Genomic DNA, 12,118 nt, shown 5'->3' on the forward strand with positions numbered 1-12,118 from the left:
GAGGCTGCAGCAGCTCAGGGTAGAAACTCTGAAGATTTATATTCAGACTTTTAGTTTCCACACATCCCAGAAATGTGGTGAGGACAAGCTGTAAAGCGGCTGATTGGAGTAAAGCTGCATTATTTCAATGACATTGGTGTGAATCAGATCACCTGTATGTTGTCCACAGTCACAACTTGGTCGAAAGAGAAGGACTTAACTTCCTGATTGGAAAACATAAAACAACAGTTAGAGGTTTTAAAAAGCAAATTGTTGTTAAAGCTGATTCAAATGTTTTACCTCATCCGTCCGCGATTTATATTCCAAACCATGTCCTTCCTCACATATAACCATAGAGTCTTTACCCCAAAAAAAGAAAAATAACATTCAAACACAAATCCCCAACAGCAGATCTAATATAAATATGACATTTGTCTTGGCTTTACCTGGGACTGCAGTGAGTATAACTCCCACTCTCACTGTGTCAGCTGCCTCACACATCTGGAGAAACACGTAAAATGGTCAAAAATGTTTCGAACCAAGCCATTCTTGACCTTTTTGTTTATGAAATCACCCTAACGTTGTTGTCAAAAGCAGATACTTACAGCTGCATTCATGTTCACAGTTGCCATCCCGTGTCGTTGTGTCCAACAGCCAACAGGTCCCTTGGGTTTTTGTTACACTGTACTGAAATATTGATGAGTCAGAATCCACTTTCACTGGTCTGGGTGTTCAGGGTGAAGTTACCCAGATGGACAGAAATTCACCACAAAATATTGAAGTGCCACCTTAAAATACGCCAGCCTTTACAAGGTGGTTATTAGTTTTAATTAATGAGCATTTTTAGTAGAGGTCGTTTATGTTTTGATTCATATTGCTTTATAGATCAATTATTCTTGCAAATCATTGTTTGCCAGGTTCCCGGGTGGCAACAATGCAGTTAAAACGTTTAAAAATAATTTTTTCTTGCTTTAGGTTTTCAACAAACTGATTTTGGTTGAGCTCCTCTAGAGTGTAGCAAAACAATACAATCTGGACCCCCGAAAGCTCTACTTATTATTGGCCTGTAAGTCATTTATACATTTTAGTCTAATAGCCAATAATAAAGTATTTGTTTGAACTCAACATAAACGATGCCTTTTATAACTAGTACATGTTTGGGTTTGTGAAAACAAAATGTTTAAAACCAGGTGAAAGGTGAAACATGAAATTTCATACCAGAAACCGATCGTGGAAAATTCAGGAGCATTGCATCTAATCATTTTAAAGTTTATTCGGTATCATTCATTAGTCTAAACTAAAGCTTACACAACTGTTTAATATTATAACATGATGAGGGGATGAAAATTGTATGAACAATGCAAAAGTTGTATTAGGAAAACTTTATTGAGCATTCTTAACACAAACACATAGAAGAGTCACTTACTCATAAGTAAGCTCACCCAAATTGCAAAAAAAAACACCATATTCTCTTACTCACCTCTCATATATATCCGTGCAGATATTATTTCCTTTAAATAGCTGGAACTCATTTAAGGTGCTGACAGCACATACAAACAGAAAACATTTAACAGCGATATCTCTTTCCAGAAACAGTGAACCCAATTCTCTGAATAATCCACAGACTGCACAGTAAACTTTACTGGACTTACTACTTTCTAGCAAATTAATCGTTTTAATAAAAACTGGTGGTATGTGGATTATCAGAACAACAAAGGACATTGTATATGGAAAGAGTCTGGCTTTTACATCTTTGCATGTAATGTTACAATGCTGTGTGAACCGCAAAACAAACTAACATGATTCTCCATTGTTCCATTCGCCTCCAAACCTGGACCATCTCTGTCTCTTTATTGTTAGAAGTGAGTTTGAAAAATACATAATTTGGAGAAAACATCCCTTAAAGCATTATTTAAAGACAAACACGTTTTACTTTAATATACTGTAGCTGATATGAATAGCTTGGTTAAAATCTCAATCAGAACACTCTGTAATTAAAAAAAGCAACACAGTGTAACAGGGATCTAATGACTTCATTTAGCAAAATGGTTAAAATCAACAGATAACATGGGAGTGTACTAACTGATCAGCAATCAAAACAATTACTTAATGTTGGTCTGGATCCAGCTTAAATTCTCAGATTTCTGCTGCCTGCAAAGCTTGATGGACCACCACACTTTGCTTCATTCGCTTCTCTAATCTGGAAATAAAGAAACAAAGACAACATGTATGATATGTCACAAGAAAAACACATTTGTGAATAAACACCTAAACTATAAATCCACTAAAAACATCCTGACAGATGCACTCACCATCAGGGATGAGGGTCTTCTGCATCAGCATAGGTGCAAACTCCATACGACGAGGAATCCCTGAGGATAAAATAACAAGGTGAGACATGTACATTCATAAAGTCTACAAATGCAGAGATGAATCAAAAGTCCTTCAATCTACGTCTCCTACCTGTCTGACATTCGGGGTGGCCGCGCATCCGGGTGCCCTCGACGGCCGTGCCCTCTGAGTCCACACACCAGCAGTAGCCGATGCCGTGCCAGCACTGCATGGACAGGTAGTTCCCGCGCTCGTCACACTGGGGCTTGTAGAAACCGACCTTGGCCTCTCCAAGATCTGCCTTGATCTGACAATTGGTCTTGATGACAGTGACTGAGGGATGAAAAGAGAACAGGAAGACATTAAGGACCAGTTCAAGTTTAATTACTGGTGACTGCAGCAAAGTAGTGCTACATTTTGGGAAGTACGTTTCTGTGCTTTTGGCCAAGAGTTAGATAGGAAGAATGATTTCACTTGTATCTGAATGGGGTATTGATATTTTTCTGTAATTCCCAGCCAAAAAGTAATTAAGTAATTGTCCAACTATAAATTTAAGAAAAATCTAAGACTTTGCTTCAAGTTCCATAATGAGAAATGTAGGACTTGTGATAAAAAAAGGTGGATTTACTCTTTGCACAATACAAAAATCTCTCCTATAACTGCTCCTTAAAAATTACAATAGCAAAAGTAATATTGGGTATGTAATCGTAACCTTTGTGCACCAAAATAGAAAAATAAAAGTAACAGTTCTTGTAAACTCAGAAGCTTCACTGCTCAGAAAATGGCTTTTTCATTGATATTGCCACAGTATTGTGTTACAGTCATCCTTTACTGGAAATAAAAGAAAAACAGCATCTACTGTTACACCTGTGTAGATCAGAGCCTTCGCTAAACACTACAATGTGAAGGGAAGTAAAGGCGAGTAACCTGGCTTAGCGGCTGGGGGTGCAGGCTCCTTCTGGGCCATCTGGAAGATCAGCCAGTAACGCATCCAGGACTCAAAGCTCTGCAGAGAGCAAAATGCAAAAATACAATAAAACATGATGATTTTATTCAATAATATTGTATTTGTAGTCTTCTCCATTTAAATGTGTGTGAAGCTCTACCGTCCACTCGCTCTCGTTCACATGCTGCTTCATGCTCTGCAGGTTGGCCAGGAAAGTCTCGTTGAACTGCGGCAGCTGGGGGTTCTGCTCAAATCGTTGAGAGCGTACGTTTAGAGGATAGCTTTTTTTACAGCTTCAGAACACAGCATTAACAATGTGTCGACAAACAGGAAACACAGTGCAACAAACCTGCATGAGATCCTTCAGCTGAGTCTCCATGCTGGAAACAGTGTCCTGAAGTTTCTGATGGGAGTGAACAGAGTATTTCAATATTTTTGCTTGAAATAATGTTGAAATATTTTCATTCATTATACAAAATGAGGTGAAGTGATGTGTCAATTTAAACCTAACATGGTCTATTCAGTTCATGTTGTATTTGATAGGAGGTAGAAGTAAACCTACAGTCAGGGGTGTCTTGGCTTCCACTTCTGAAGTGAAGGCCGTCAGCAGAGGAAAGCTTCTCATTGGCATGTGCATCTTTATTGGAGCTAGAGGTGAGAACAAACAAAAGAACAAACTCAAAAATAAAGGCCACATAAAACAATTCAGTAGGAGAAGCATTGTTCGCTATTACTGATTTTGTTGAAAATAAACAAATAGCTGATCAGATATTCTAAAATTACAAATCCAATGAAAACCATAAAGGCTCCACAGAATTAAAAATATATAAACAACTATATATGATTAGAAAGTGGTTGAAATTATAAAACTGAAGGCAACATGTAATTTTAATGTTGAATGCTGGAAAATACATGTTATTATCACTAACATTTCACGCTGCTTGACATTAATTCATTGAATCATGAGGACACTTTAATTTCTCTTTCTACCTTTTAGATCAAGTTCCTTCAAGTCAGCTTTCACTTCCCTGTCCCCTCATTGTGTCTATAGATTCCTCATGTCTGACTGAGGCTATGATTCATTACTGACACATTTCTACTTGTTCCCCTCTATCTGAGCATTATGATTTTGATGCTTGCTTTTACCCTTGACTGGGCGGGACAGCTGTTTGTCTAATCTCTCAGAGCTTTTCGTCAGAGAGTGGATCTGCTGCTTCTGGTCGAACACCATGTAGGCAGTGAAGACCTGGCTGGCCAGCAGCAGACAGGCCAGGGTCGTCAGGCCGGCCACCTTCAAGGCACGTTTGTTGGAGCTCCTGAGAGAAATACATGAAAATAAATGTGAGGATAAGGCAGACGGGGTGAGGGGATAATATGCCAAACAGCCACATTCAGATTAACTAAAAGTGACATGACTTTTAAACAAAAGTTTCGAAACAAATGCAAATTTCCCCTCTGTGGGACGAATAAAGGTATTCTGATTTGGAAGGTATTTAAGTTACTTGAAGGGGTTTCCAGAAAGTGCTTTTTGGACTTTCTGTCACACAAAAAAAGCCCCATATGTCAAATAACATTCTTGTACATATTCTGAAGAAAGGAAAATATCAAACATAATCTCTTTTAATAGTAATAATTAAGTATAAAATACAAGTCCTCTGACACATACAGTCAGCCTTTTTGTCTGCTGCTCATAGTATGCCAATAAAGAGTGGACATCACTTGTTACCAGGCAGACCTTTTTACTGGAGTTATAGGGAAGTACAAATCCAACTAAAAGTTAGAGCCTAGATGTGAAAAAAAGTGTTCAGTGTCTCATAAAAGGGTCTCAACAAAGCATATGCCTATTTTATAATGAGTTATGCTAGGAAAAAAAAGTAAAACTATGACTTAGAAACTCAAGGTAGTATGTAAACAATATCTATAGGAGGTTACTGTATGTTAAGAGAATAGGACAGAGTTGAAATATTTTTCAGAGACAATAATTACATTCATAAAACATTCGTTTCTTAGTTAAAATCCCCAACATTGTCCAATGTGTATCTGCTGTGGTTAATTATGAACCAATAGCATGGCAGCATCATCTGTTGCTTGGTAGACGCCTTCTGTAAAGTGACCGATGTCCGATTGCAATTGACTAAATATGGTTTACATAGGCTTGAATGTAATTATATTATAAGTAAGCATTTAAAATGTTGGAAATAAATCACTTTAATACACTTATTTCACGAGGATATCTGCTACTAAGAAAAATACGACATTTGAATTCAATTCACAATTTTATTATGAATCTGTAGAGACTCGCCCTTATAATTAGAATTGTGTTATACTGCATACAAGACAACTTTAATAGCACACATTAGGATTTGGTGGTACTACTCTGCAAACTGTTATAAAGAGTGTAACGTTTATGAGACAGGTTTCTCTCACCTTGCGGGAACTTCGGGGATAACGAGGACTTCTTCACTGCCAGCCAGACTCCCTGTGGCCAGGAGGGACTCTTCTGCATGGTCGGCCATCTGTCTTGGAAGTTGGTCTCTTTCTTGTCCTTCAAAGCAACACACTAAAGAAAGTGGGACCCGTGCTGTAGATAAATGATCTTAGAAATGAGGAAGGACAAGTTCTTCTGAAAGGTGCAGGGAAGCGAGAAGTCCGTTTAAAAGCGCTGTGGGATGGCTCGGTTGTTCTGTGAGGGAGCGGCTTGTGATTGGTCAATTAAAGCCCCATCACTTGTTGTTCGTGGCAGAATAGTGGAGAAGTTTCGTTTAATTTGTGCCAGGAATTTCGCCTAACTGGTTTTACTCTGGTTTTACTGTATGATTATGTTCCGATTAAAAGCTCACACAGTCTGTTGAGTTAATAAACGCTTAATATTAACACGTAGTTTATATCAATAACATTTGATGCCATTTGCTTATAATGTAAGAAAGAGCAAACATCAATAGAAGTATTAATACTACCTCAATTACCAACAAGAGGACAATTCAATTTATTAAAACAGAAATTAAGGGTTATCAGTAGCAACCATGGGAATTGTGTATGCAAGTATTTTTACTTTTATGTTTTGCCTAATGTAATGCAGCATTCTATTTATGGTCATGCACTTCATAGAACACCAGACTGCTTCTCTTGTACATGAATGCTGTATTTTAACAAGGAACTGAACATAATTGAACCATGTTAATATATCTTGGCTTAATGTATACATCAGGAAAAAACCAAAAGTGCATTTTGTTAGTGAACAGGCCTTTGATTTGTGGTATTTTCAGAGAGAAATAAACCCCCCCAGTAAAGTGAAAACAAAAGACAAACCAATCTTCAAGAAATCTCTGCACAAAAGCAACAACCATTATCCCGCTTGAGTTGAATTTTAAGTCATCCTTCACTAAATTATATTGAGAAAATATTAATGAACAGACAGAAATTCAACTGAAAAAAAGAGAGCAAAATATATAGCATATATTGAAAAATACAGTGGTGTTTTATTTGCAAATTAAAAAGCACCGACAATATTAGTTACACTGTAAAAATTATTGACAACAATTACAAATCTTTATCATACAGTCCAGGAGATTAGTACCATCATTGCTGTTATGTGTTATCACGTAATACTTTATATGGAGACTCAGTACCTGTGTACAACGGTTGGCAGTGAGAGGAATGAGAGGAAACAATCTTAGCGACACACCTCCGCATGATGACGTCATCCAAACTCCCCTCAGTACAGCACTGACATTTCACACGATGGGAATGGGCTGATGGAGAGTGTAAACCCAAACACATTCAATAATTTAGGTCTACTGAAGGTTGCGTATACTATGTACATTACAAAGTCAGGAAATAAAAAGGACCACCATGTGCGTTATTACATCAGAACATTGTACAAAACTATTGCAATAAGAGCAGCTTTTTGTTATCTATGCTTGACATCTAGTTGCAGTGGTAACACCTCGATCGACAACCAAACGTCTGTATGGTCTCACTGGGCATACTGTTGCCTGGCAACTTTTCCCAGAGACAGCTTCTTTCCCCCAATCTTAAAAACCCATCTAATAAATGAAATGACACAAAAATATAAAGACAAAATATACAGTTCTGACGTAAAATACAAATTAAAAGTATCAAATGCTGAAAAAGGATTTGAAATGCACAACCATGTTCTGTACACTATCTGACCAGAGTGTTATTAAACATACAGTAGCTAGCTTATGATCTTCTTCACATGTTGTAGTAGGATCCTTTTTATAAATGTGCTTTCCATTAACCTGTATGTTTAGAATCCATGTTCCTTAAATATTGTGCTTTCAACATCTAAAACTGTTCCTGCTTGAAATGTTAAAACAAAATCTGAGAAATGAAAAGAAAAAAAACGTTGCAAAGAAAAATAACCCCCAATCGTCCATGTGGTGATATTCTGATCTGTCCTGGCACTTGTAAATGCAATAACTAGATTCTACCAAGGCCTATTGAGTAAGGCTACAACATGCAGCCTTAGTCAAGACTCCAGATGTCCCGTTCCCCTCTCAAACAAACACTTACTTATGTCAAAGGCATTTGGAATCAATGTCTCTCTGTCGGTCAGGCTGTCAACTATTAAAGTCAATGTTATGTTGCTTGTTTTAATCCAAACACACCACAACTCATAGCTGGAGACAAGGGTGATTTTGTGTTCATCTCTTCCATCTGTATTTTTCTCCTTTCCTTAATTTTCATGCGAAGAAGACGTTTGAGTAGAGCAGGGATGTGATTATCAAACATTGAAGGTCCCTCCTGTGCATCGCTGAGCCTTTCCTTCTTCTGCAGGACACGGCGGTGGCCATCTTTCAGGTGTCCATGCTCCTGGTGTGTCCTGCAGGGGAGCAACAGCTTCTCGATGCCCGGGGAGAGAGGAGCGCCATCAGCTGCGCAAAGCAACAACGCTCTCTTCCTGCTCATCATCCACTTGGGAAGATCACAGTTAAGATTTGAGTTCTGGTTGGGCATCCCATCCTTACATTTTGACATATTTCAGACTCTTTCAAAACTATTTGGGGATCTTCAACATTGCAGGCCACTTGACCAGAGTCCCTTTGGCAGGGTGGAGTTCAGTGTGGAGCTGTGGTCTCCCCCTGGGGTGCTGCTACCTGGTGTGGACCAGCTCTTCTCGGAGCCAGCTGGGCAGCGGCTGACCCATCCTGTAGAGCAGCTTGGACAGCTCAATGTTGTGATCCCTATAGTACTCCCTGAGGAAGCCCTGGGACTGAGGGAGACAAAAGGAGGTCACTGATTAGGATACATATTTATATTTATGATCAAGAATTATGAAAATGTAAGGTTACATTAACAGTACAATGTATTTCTTAGAGCATAGGTTTTTGCAAACCATCGTACCTCAGGGTCCATGTCAGGGTACCTGCGACCTTTACTCTTTCCTAAACATTTGGTCTTCCCTCCCTCCAGCAGCTGACACCAGAATCCTTTCTTAGGGTCGAACCTGTACATATGAGATATATAATGAATGTGTTGTGAACTACAGAATACTTCATTTAGAGTTTAAACCTACAGTTATGAAACACAACATTTCTAAGTTTTAAAAATGGAAAGAAAATCCTTGCAACAGATGGTGGTTGTTGTGTAATAGAAGCTTCGAATGAAGAACCAAGCACAGTCTATTTCAAACTGAACCTTTACTTTATATTCCTTAAACAGTTTCCAAAAAGAACGGTGGAAGACAGAGAAAATGCACTCGACATGCTCGTATTCAATTTTTCATAACAGGAAGCAGACAGAGGAAGAGACATACTTGCACTTCAAAATAAAAGCATTTCTTGTGAAACGTACCTTTTAACTTATATCAAGAAATCAAATAATCAAATGTTTTACTGCCTTAAATAAAACAAGTTACAACAGTGGTTTGTACAACAAAACTATTCCTGCCAGAAAAGAAAATTAAGTTTTACATATTGGCCTTATTTGATTTGCTGGAGTGTTGAAACTAAAGCAAAGCAGACAGAATACTACTAATGTCAGTTGAAGTAGAGAGCTATTAATCAATGTAATTATAAATTAATGTTTAAACATGCTGTTAAAGTGAAGCAGCTACTCACGCTAGGATCTTGTGGTAGTTGATGACGTTGACCAGGGACAGATACTTCTGGATTTTATCCATGATTGAAGCGGGCTCAGTCTTCAGCATCTGCCCATCCAAGACTAACAACTGGGGGAGAAACACAAACAGCGCCAAATGTCATATGGGTTGCAGTACAGTCTTGTCTGTGAAACAACCTCTCATCCTCATCCAAGTAACCAATCCAATGCAAATGGACCAAATTGAAAAACACACATTTATATTTGACCACATGCCTGATGCCTGAAATAGATACTTTTTAAATAGATAAATGATCACATCTTTCTTAAGAAATAATGACCACATGTCAGGGTATCATAGATTTGGTCAATTTGAGGCAACAATAGCTTTGTTTTTATTCAAACTGTCCCTAAAGGGCAGACTTCTTCTCTTATGGTCAAGTGGATTTAACACACTGCCTGTAAGGACTGAGCAAACGAGATAAAAACACCTTCACCCAAAACCATTCTGGAAAAAAATACCTTCCAGCCACCCATAAAGTGTCTGTGTGATTTACACAGACAAAGGGCAAAGGTTTCACACCCAGATCTGAGCTAGCTTGGCCGTTCACTGCATATTGCCCACCACCATGAGCAGGAATACTCCCTCAGTACCTGGCTGGAGTGGTAGTGGTTGAGCCAGCGCTCCAGGTGGATGGCGTACCAGCCTGGCACCAGACAGCGATTCTGAAGGACCCGCAGTTTGACTGGAGACTCGTAGCTTGCGGTGATGACGTCGCGGAAGGAGTATTTCAACGCCACCGGGTCATCGTGGGCTCTTTGGTGCTGAGGGTATACAGAGAAGGAAGGAGGATGAGTCTTGAATACATTCATAATAATATTACAATGGTGATCATGCAGAAATGAACACAGCAGTTTGCAAAGTGCATTAAAAGAGTTAACCGTCTGAACACCACGACCTGCAAGGGGGTTTACAAGTCAGCCAGAAACTGTAAATCAGAAATAATTAAACAAATCTAAGCTTTAAAAAAAAGTAATAATTCATCAAGATCCCCTTATCCTATGCGTCTCATTTAAAAAGTTGGCAGTGAACAGAACCTGTGAAGTAAATGTGGGCTCCTCAGCGCAACTTGGGGGCCCGAAATGACACAGCTGAGACCAACAGTCAAAAATCAACATTCATGAGAAAAAAAAATCATTGACACTCATTGAAATATGTATAGCAAATTAAACTCCTATTTTATTCTGGTAACACTTGTGGGCACTTAGACATTCTTTATATTCATGGATTCCAGTCCCTCATCCATTTTTGTGAAATAAACTGAAATTCTACTTGCAAGTCTTTCTTTTTTTCTGATTTATGGGATTATAATTGTTTTATACTGCATTAAAGACACGTTTGAGTTGGCTCTTTTCCTCATTATGATTAGGCTGTTTCCATTGCAGTCAGGACTTAAATATGGCAGAAAAAAGGAAGCCACAGTAAGTCAAATGTGACAAAAGCAAAAAACGCCCTGAAACAGCACCGGGTTAAGAGTTATTAGTCTTGTTCAGGGTTTCCTTTGACTGACCTGATACCAAGAGTAAGCTCTGTCCGCCGGGTTGATGAGGATGGTGACGATCTTGGCTTTGGGCAGGAGAGCTGCGGCCCTTTGAGCAGCCACCTCCGAGTCAAAGTAGTTGGCACTCTTCTCAAAGTAGTAGTCTGAACTAGTGTTGGAGGGCAGAGGGAAGTACTCCATGTACCTGGATAACACACAGCAAACACAAACATACAAAGTGTTACAAGCAGCCGGGTCAAACGTACTCTCCGTAGATAAGGATAGTTTCTCTGTGTGCTGTGTGGACGATCGGCCATGTGCAACAGTGTGTCACCTCGCACACAAACATCTAGCAGCAAGTAGAAGGTTAGTATTTGGGCAGCCTGCTCAGATAAATATCAAACCGGCCAAGAAAGTGTTGTTGTGCTCTTTGTGTTGTGATGCATGACGCTTCTCATTGATGCAGGGTTCAAATCAATTAAACCTACAGGCACAATTAAAACACTGAATTACCTATCCAACTAAATAGGTGTTCATTTTCGTTACTTGGCTTGATCATAGGGATTTATCTAATGAGTATCTGTTGTTCTGTTGAGACCTAGCCTCATTTGCATTTTGATTCTTGATTTAATTAGCATTTAACAGATCACGGAATGTAATGAGAAAGTAAGAACACGGCTTATTTGTACTTAAAATGCTTTTGACAATATCTTACCCTAATTTATACTAATTGATATGGAAAGGAAATATTTGAGATTCAGAAGTTTTATTCCCTCAAGTCACGACATGTCTGTGCTGCTTGAAAAAAAAACTTGTGTAGGAAAGAAATATAAAATTAACCGTCAATTTAGCAACCAAAGCTTGGAAACAGTACACACAAAATCCTGAAAAAACATGATTCCTAGAAATGAGATGCAAAGTTAAATGTGGTTGGTAGATGCTGCCCAGCACAGCCCTGTTATAAAACACTGAGGAGAGTGTGTGTTGTTTCCTACCAGTCAATGCCTCTGTGGTAGTTGTGCCCATTGAAGAACTGGATCTCCTCAAAGGTCTCCTTGCTTGGATAGTTACTGGTCAGGTCCGGGTGCATGCCAAGAAACAAGTAGAGCGCTGTCGTCCCTGAGAGCCGGGAAAAAGCCGTGTAGAAAAGATGAAAGAAAATAGCAAAATGTTAAAAGGGAGTGCGTATCCTGTAACACCCTGAAAACAAATCACAATCTACTGCCATCCCCTTTGATTTTCAAAGACATATCAAAAC

The 12,118-nt window shown here is 38.8% G+C and overlaps 2 protein-coding genes across 3 annotated transcripts in view; both read right to left on the bottom strand.

The window, feature by feature from the left end:
- Positions 1 to 1,346: 1,346 nt before the first annotated feature.
- Positions 1,347 to 5,890, bottom strand: cd74a (CD74 molecule, major histocompatibility complex, class II invariant chain a). Its single transcript, XM_034092846.1, has 9 exons — positions 5,684 to 5,890; positions 4,403 to 4,572; positions 3,819 to 3,904; positions 3,606 to 3,659; positions 3,417 to 3,500; positions 3,238 to 3,316; positions 2,443 to 2,643; positions 2,292 to 2,351; positions 1,347 to 2,179 (listed from the first exon to the last, which is right to left on the bottom strand). The coding sequence occupies exons 1-9, from the start codon at positions 5,770 to 5,772 to the stop codon at positions 2,175 to 2,177; spliced, it is 828 nt and encodes a 275-aa protein (XP_033948737.1). The 5' UTR covers positions 5,773 to 5,890; the 3' UTR covers positions 1,347 to 2,174.
- An 821-nt stretch (positions 5,891 to 6,711) lies between these two features.
- The window catches only part of ndst1a (N-deacetylase/N-sulfotransferase (heparan glucosaminyl) 1a), a 42,319-nt gene continuing 36,912 nt past the window's right edge, over positions 6,712 to 12,118 (bottom strand). For both annotated transcript variants that reach the window (XM_034092594.2, XM_034092595.2), the window contains exons 10-15: positions 11,856 to 11,979; positions 10,891 to 11,065; positions 9,974 to 10,144; positions 9,340 to 9,449; positions 8,624 to 8,726; positions 6,712 to 8,492 (exon numbers count right to left, since the gene is read on the bottom strand). In XM_034092594.2, coding sequence (XP_033948485.1) covers positions 8,373 to 8,492; positions 8,624 to 8,726; positions 9,340 to 9,449; positions 9,974 to 10,144; positions 10,891 to 11,065; positions 11,856 to 11,979 — 803 coding nt within the window. In that variant the 3' untranslated portion in view covers positions 6,712 to 8,372. The remainder of the gene's footprint in view (positions 8,493 to 8,623; positions 8,727 to 9,339; positions 9,450 to 9,973; positions 10,145 to 10,890; positions 11,066 to 11,855; positions 11,980 to 12,118) is intronic.

Source organism: Pseudochaenichthys georgianus, chromosome 10, assembly GCF_902827115.2.
Source record: "Pseudochaenichthys georgianus chromosome 10, fPseGeo1.2, whole genome shotgun sequence".
Classification (NCBI taxonomy): Eukaryota; Metazoa; Chordata; class Actinopteri; order Perciformes; family Channichthyidae; genus Pseudochaenichthys; species Pseudochaenichthys georgianus.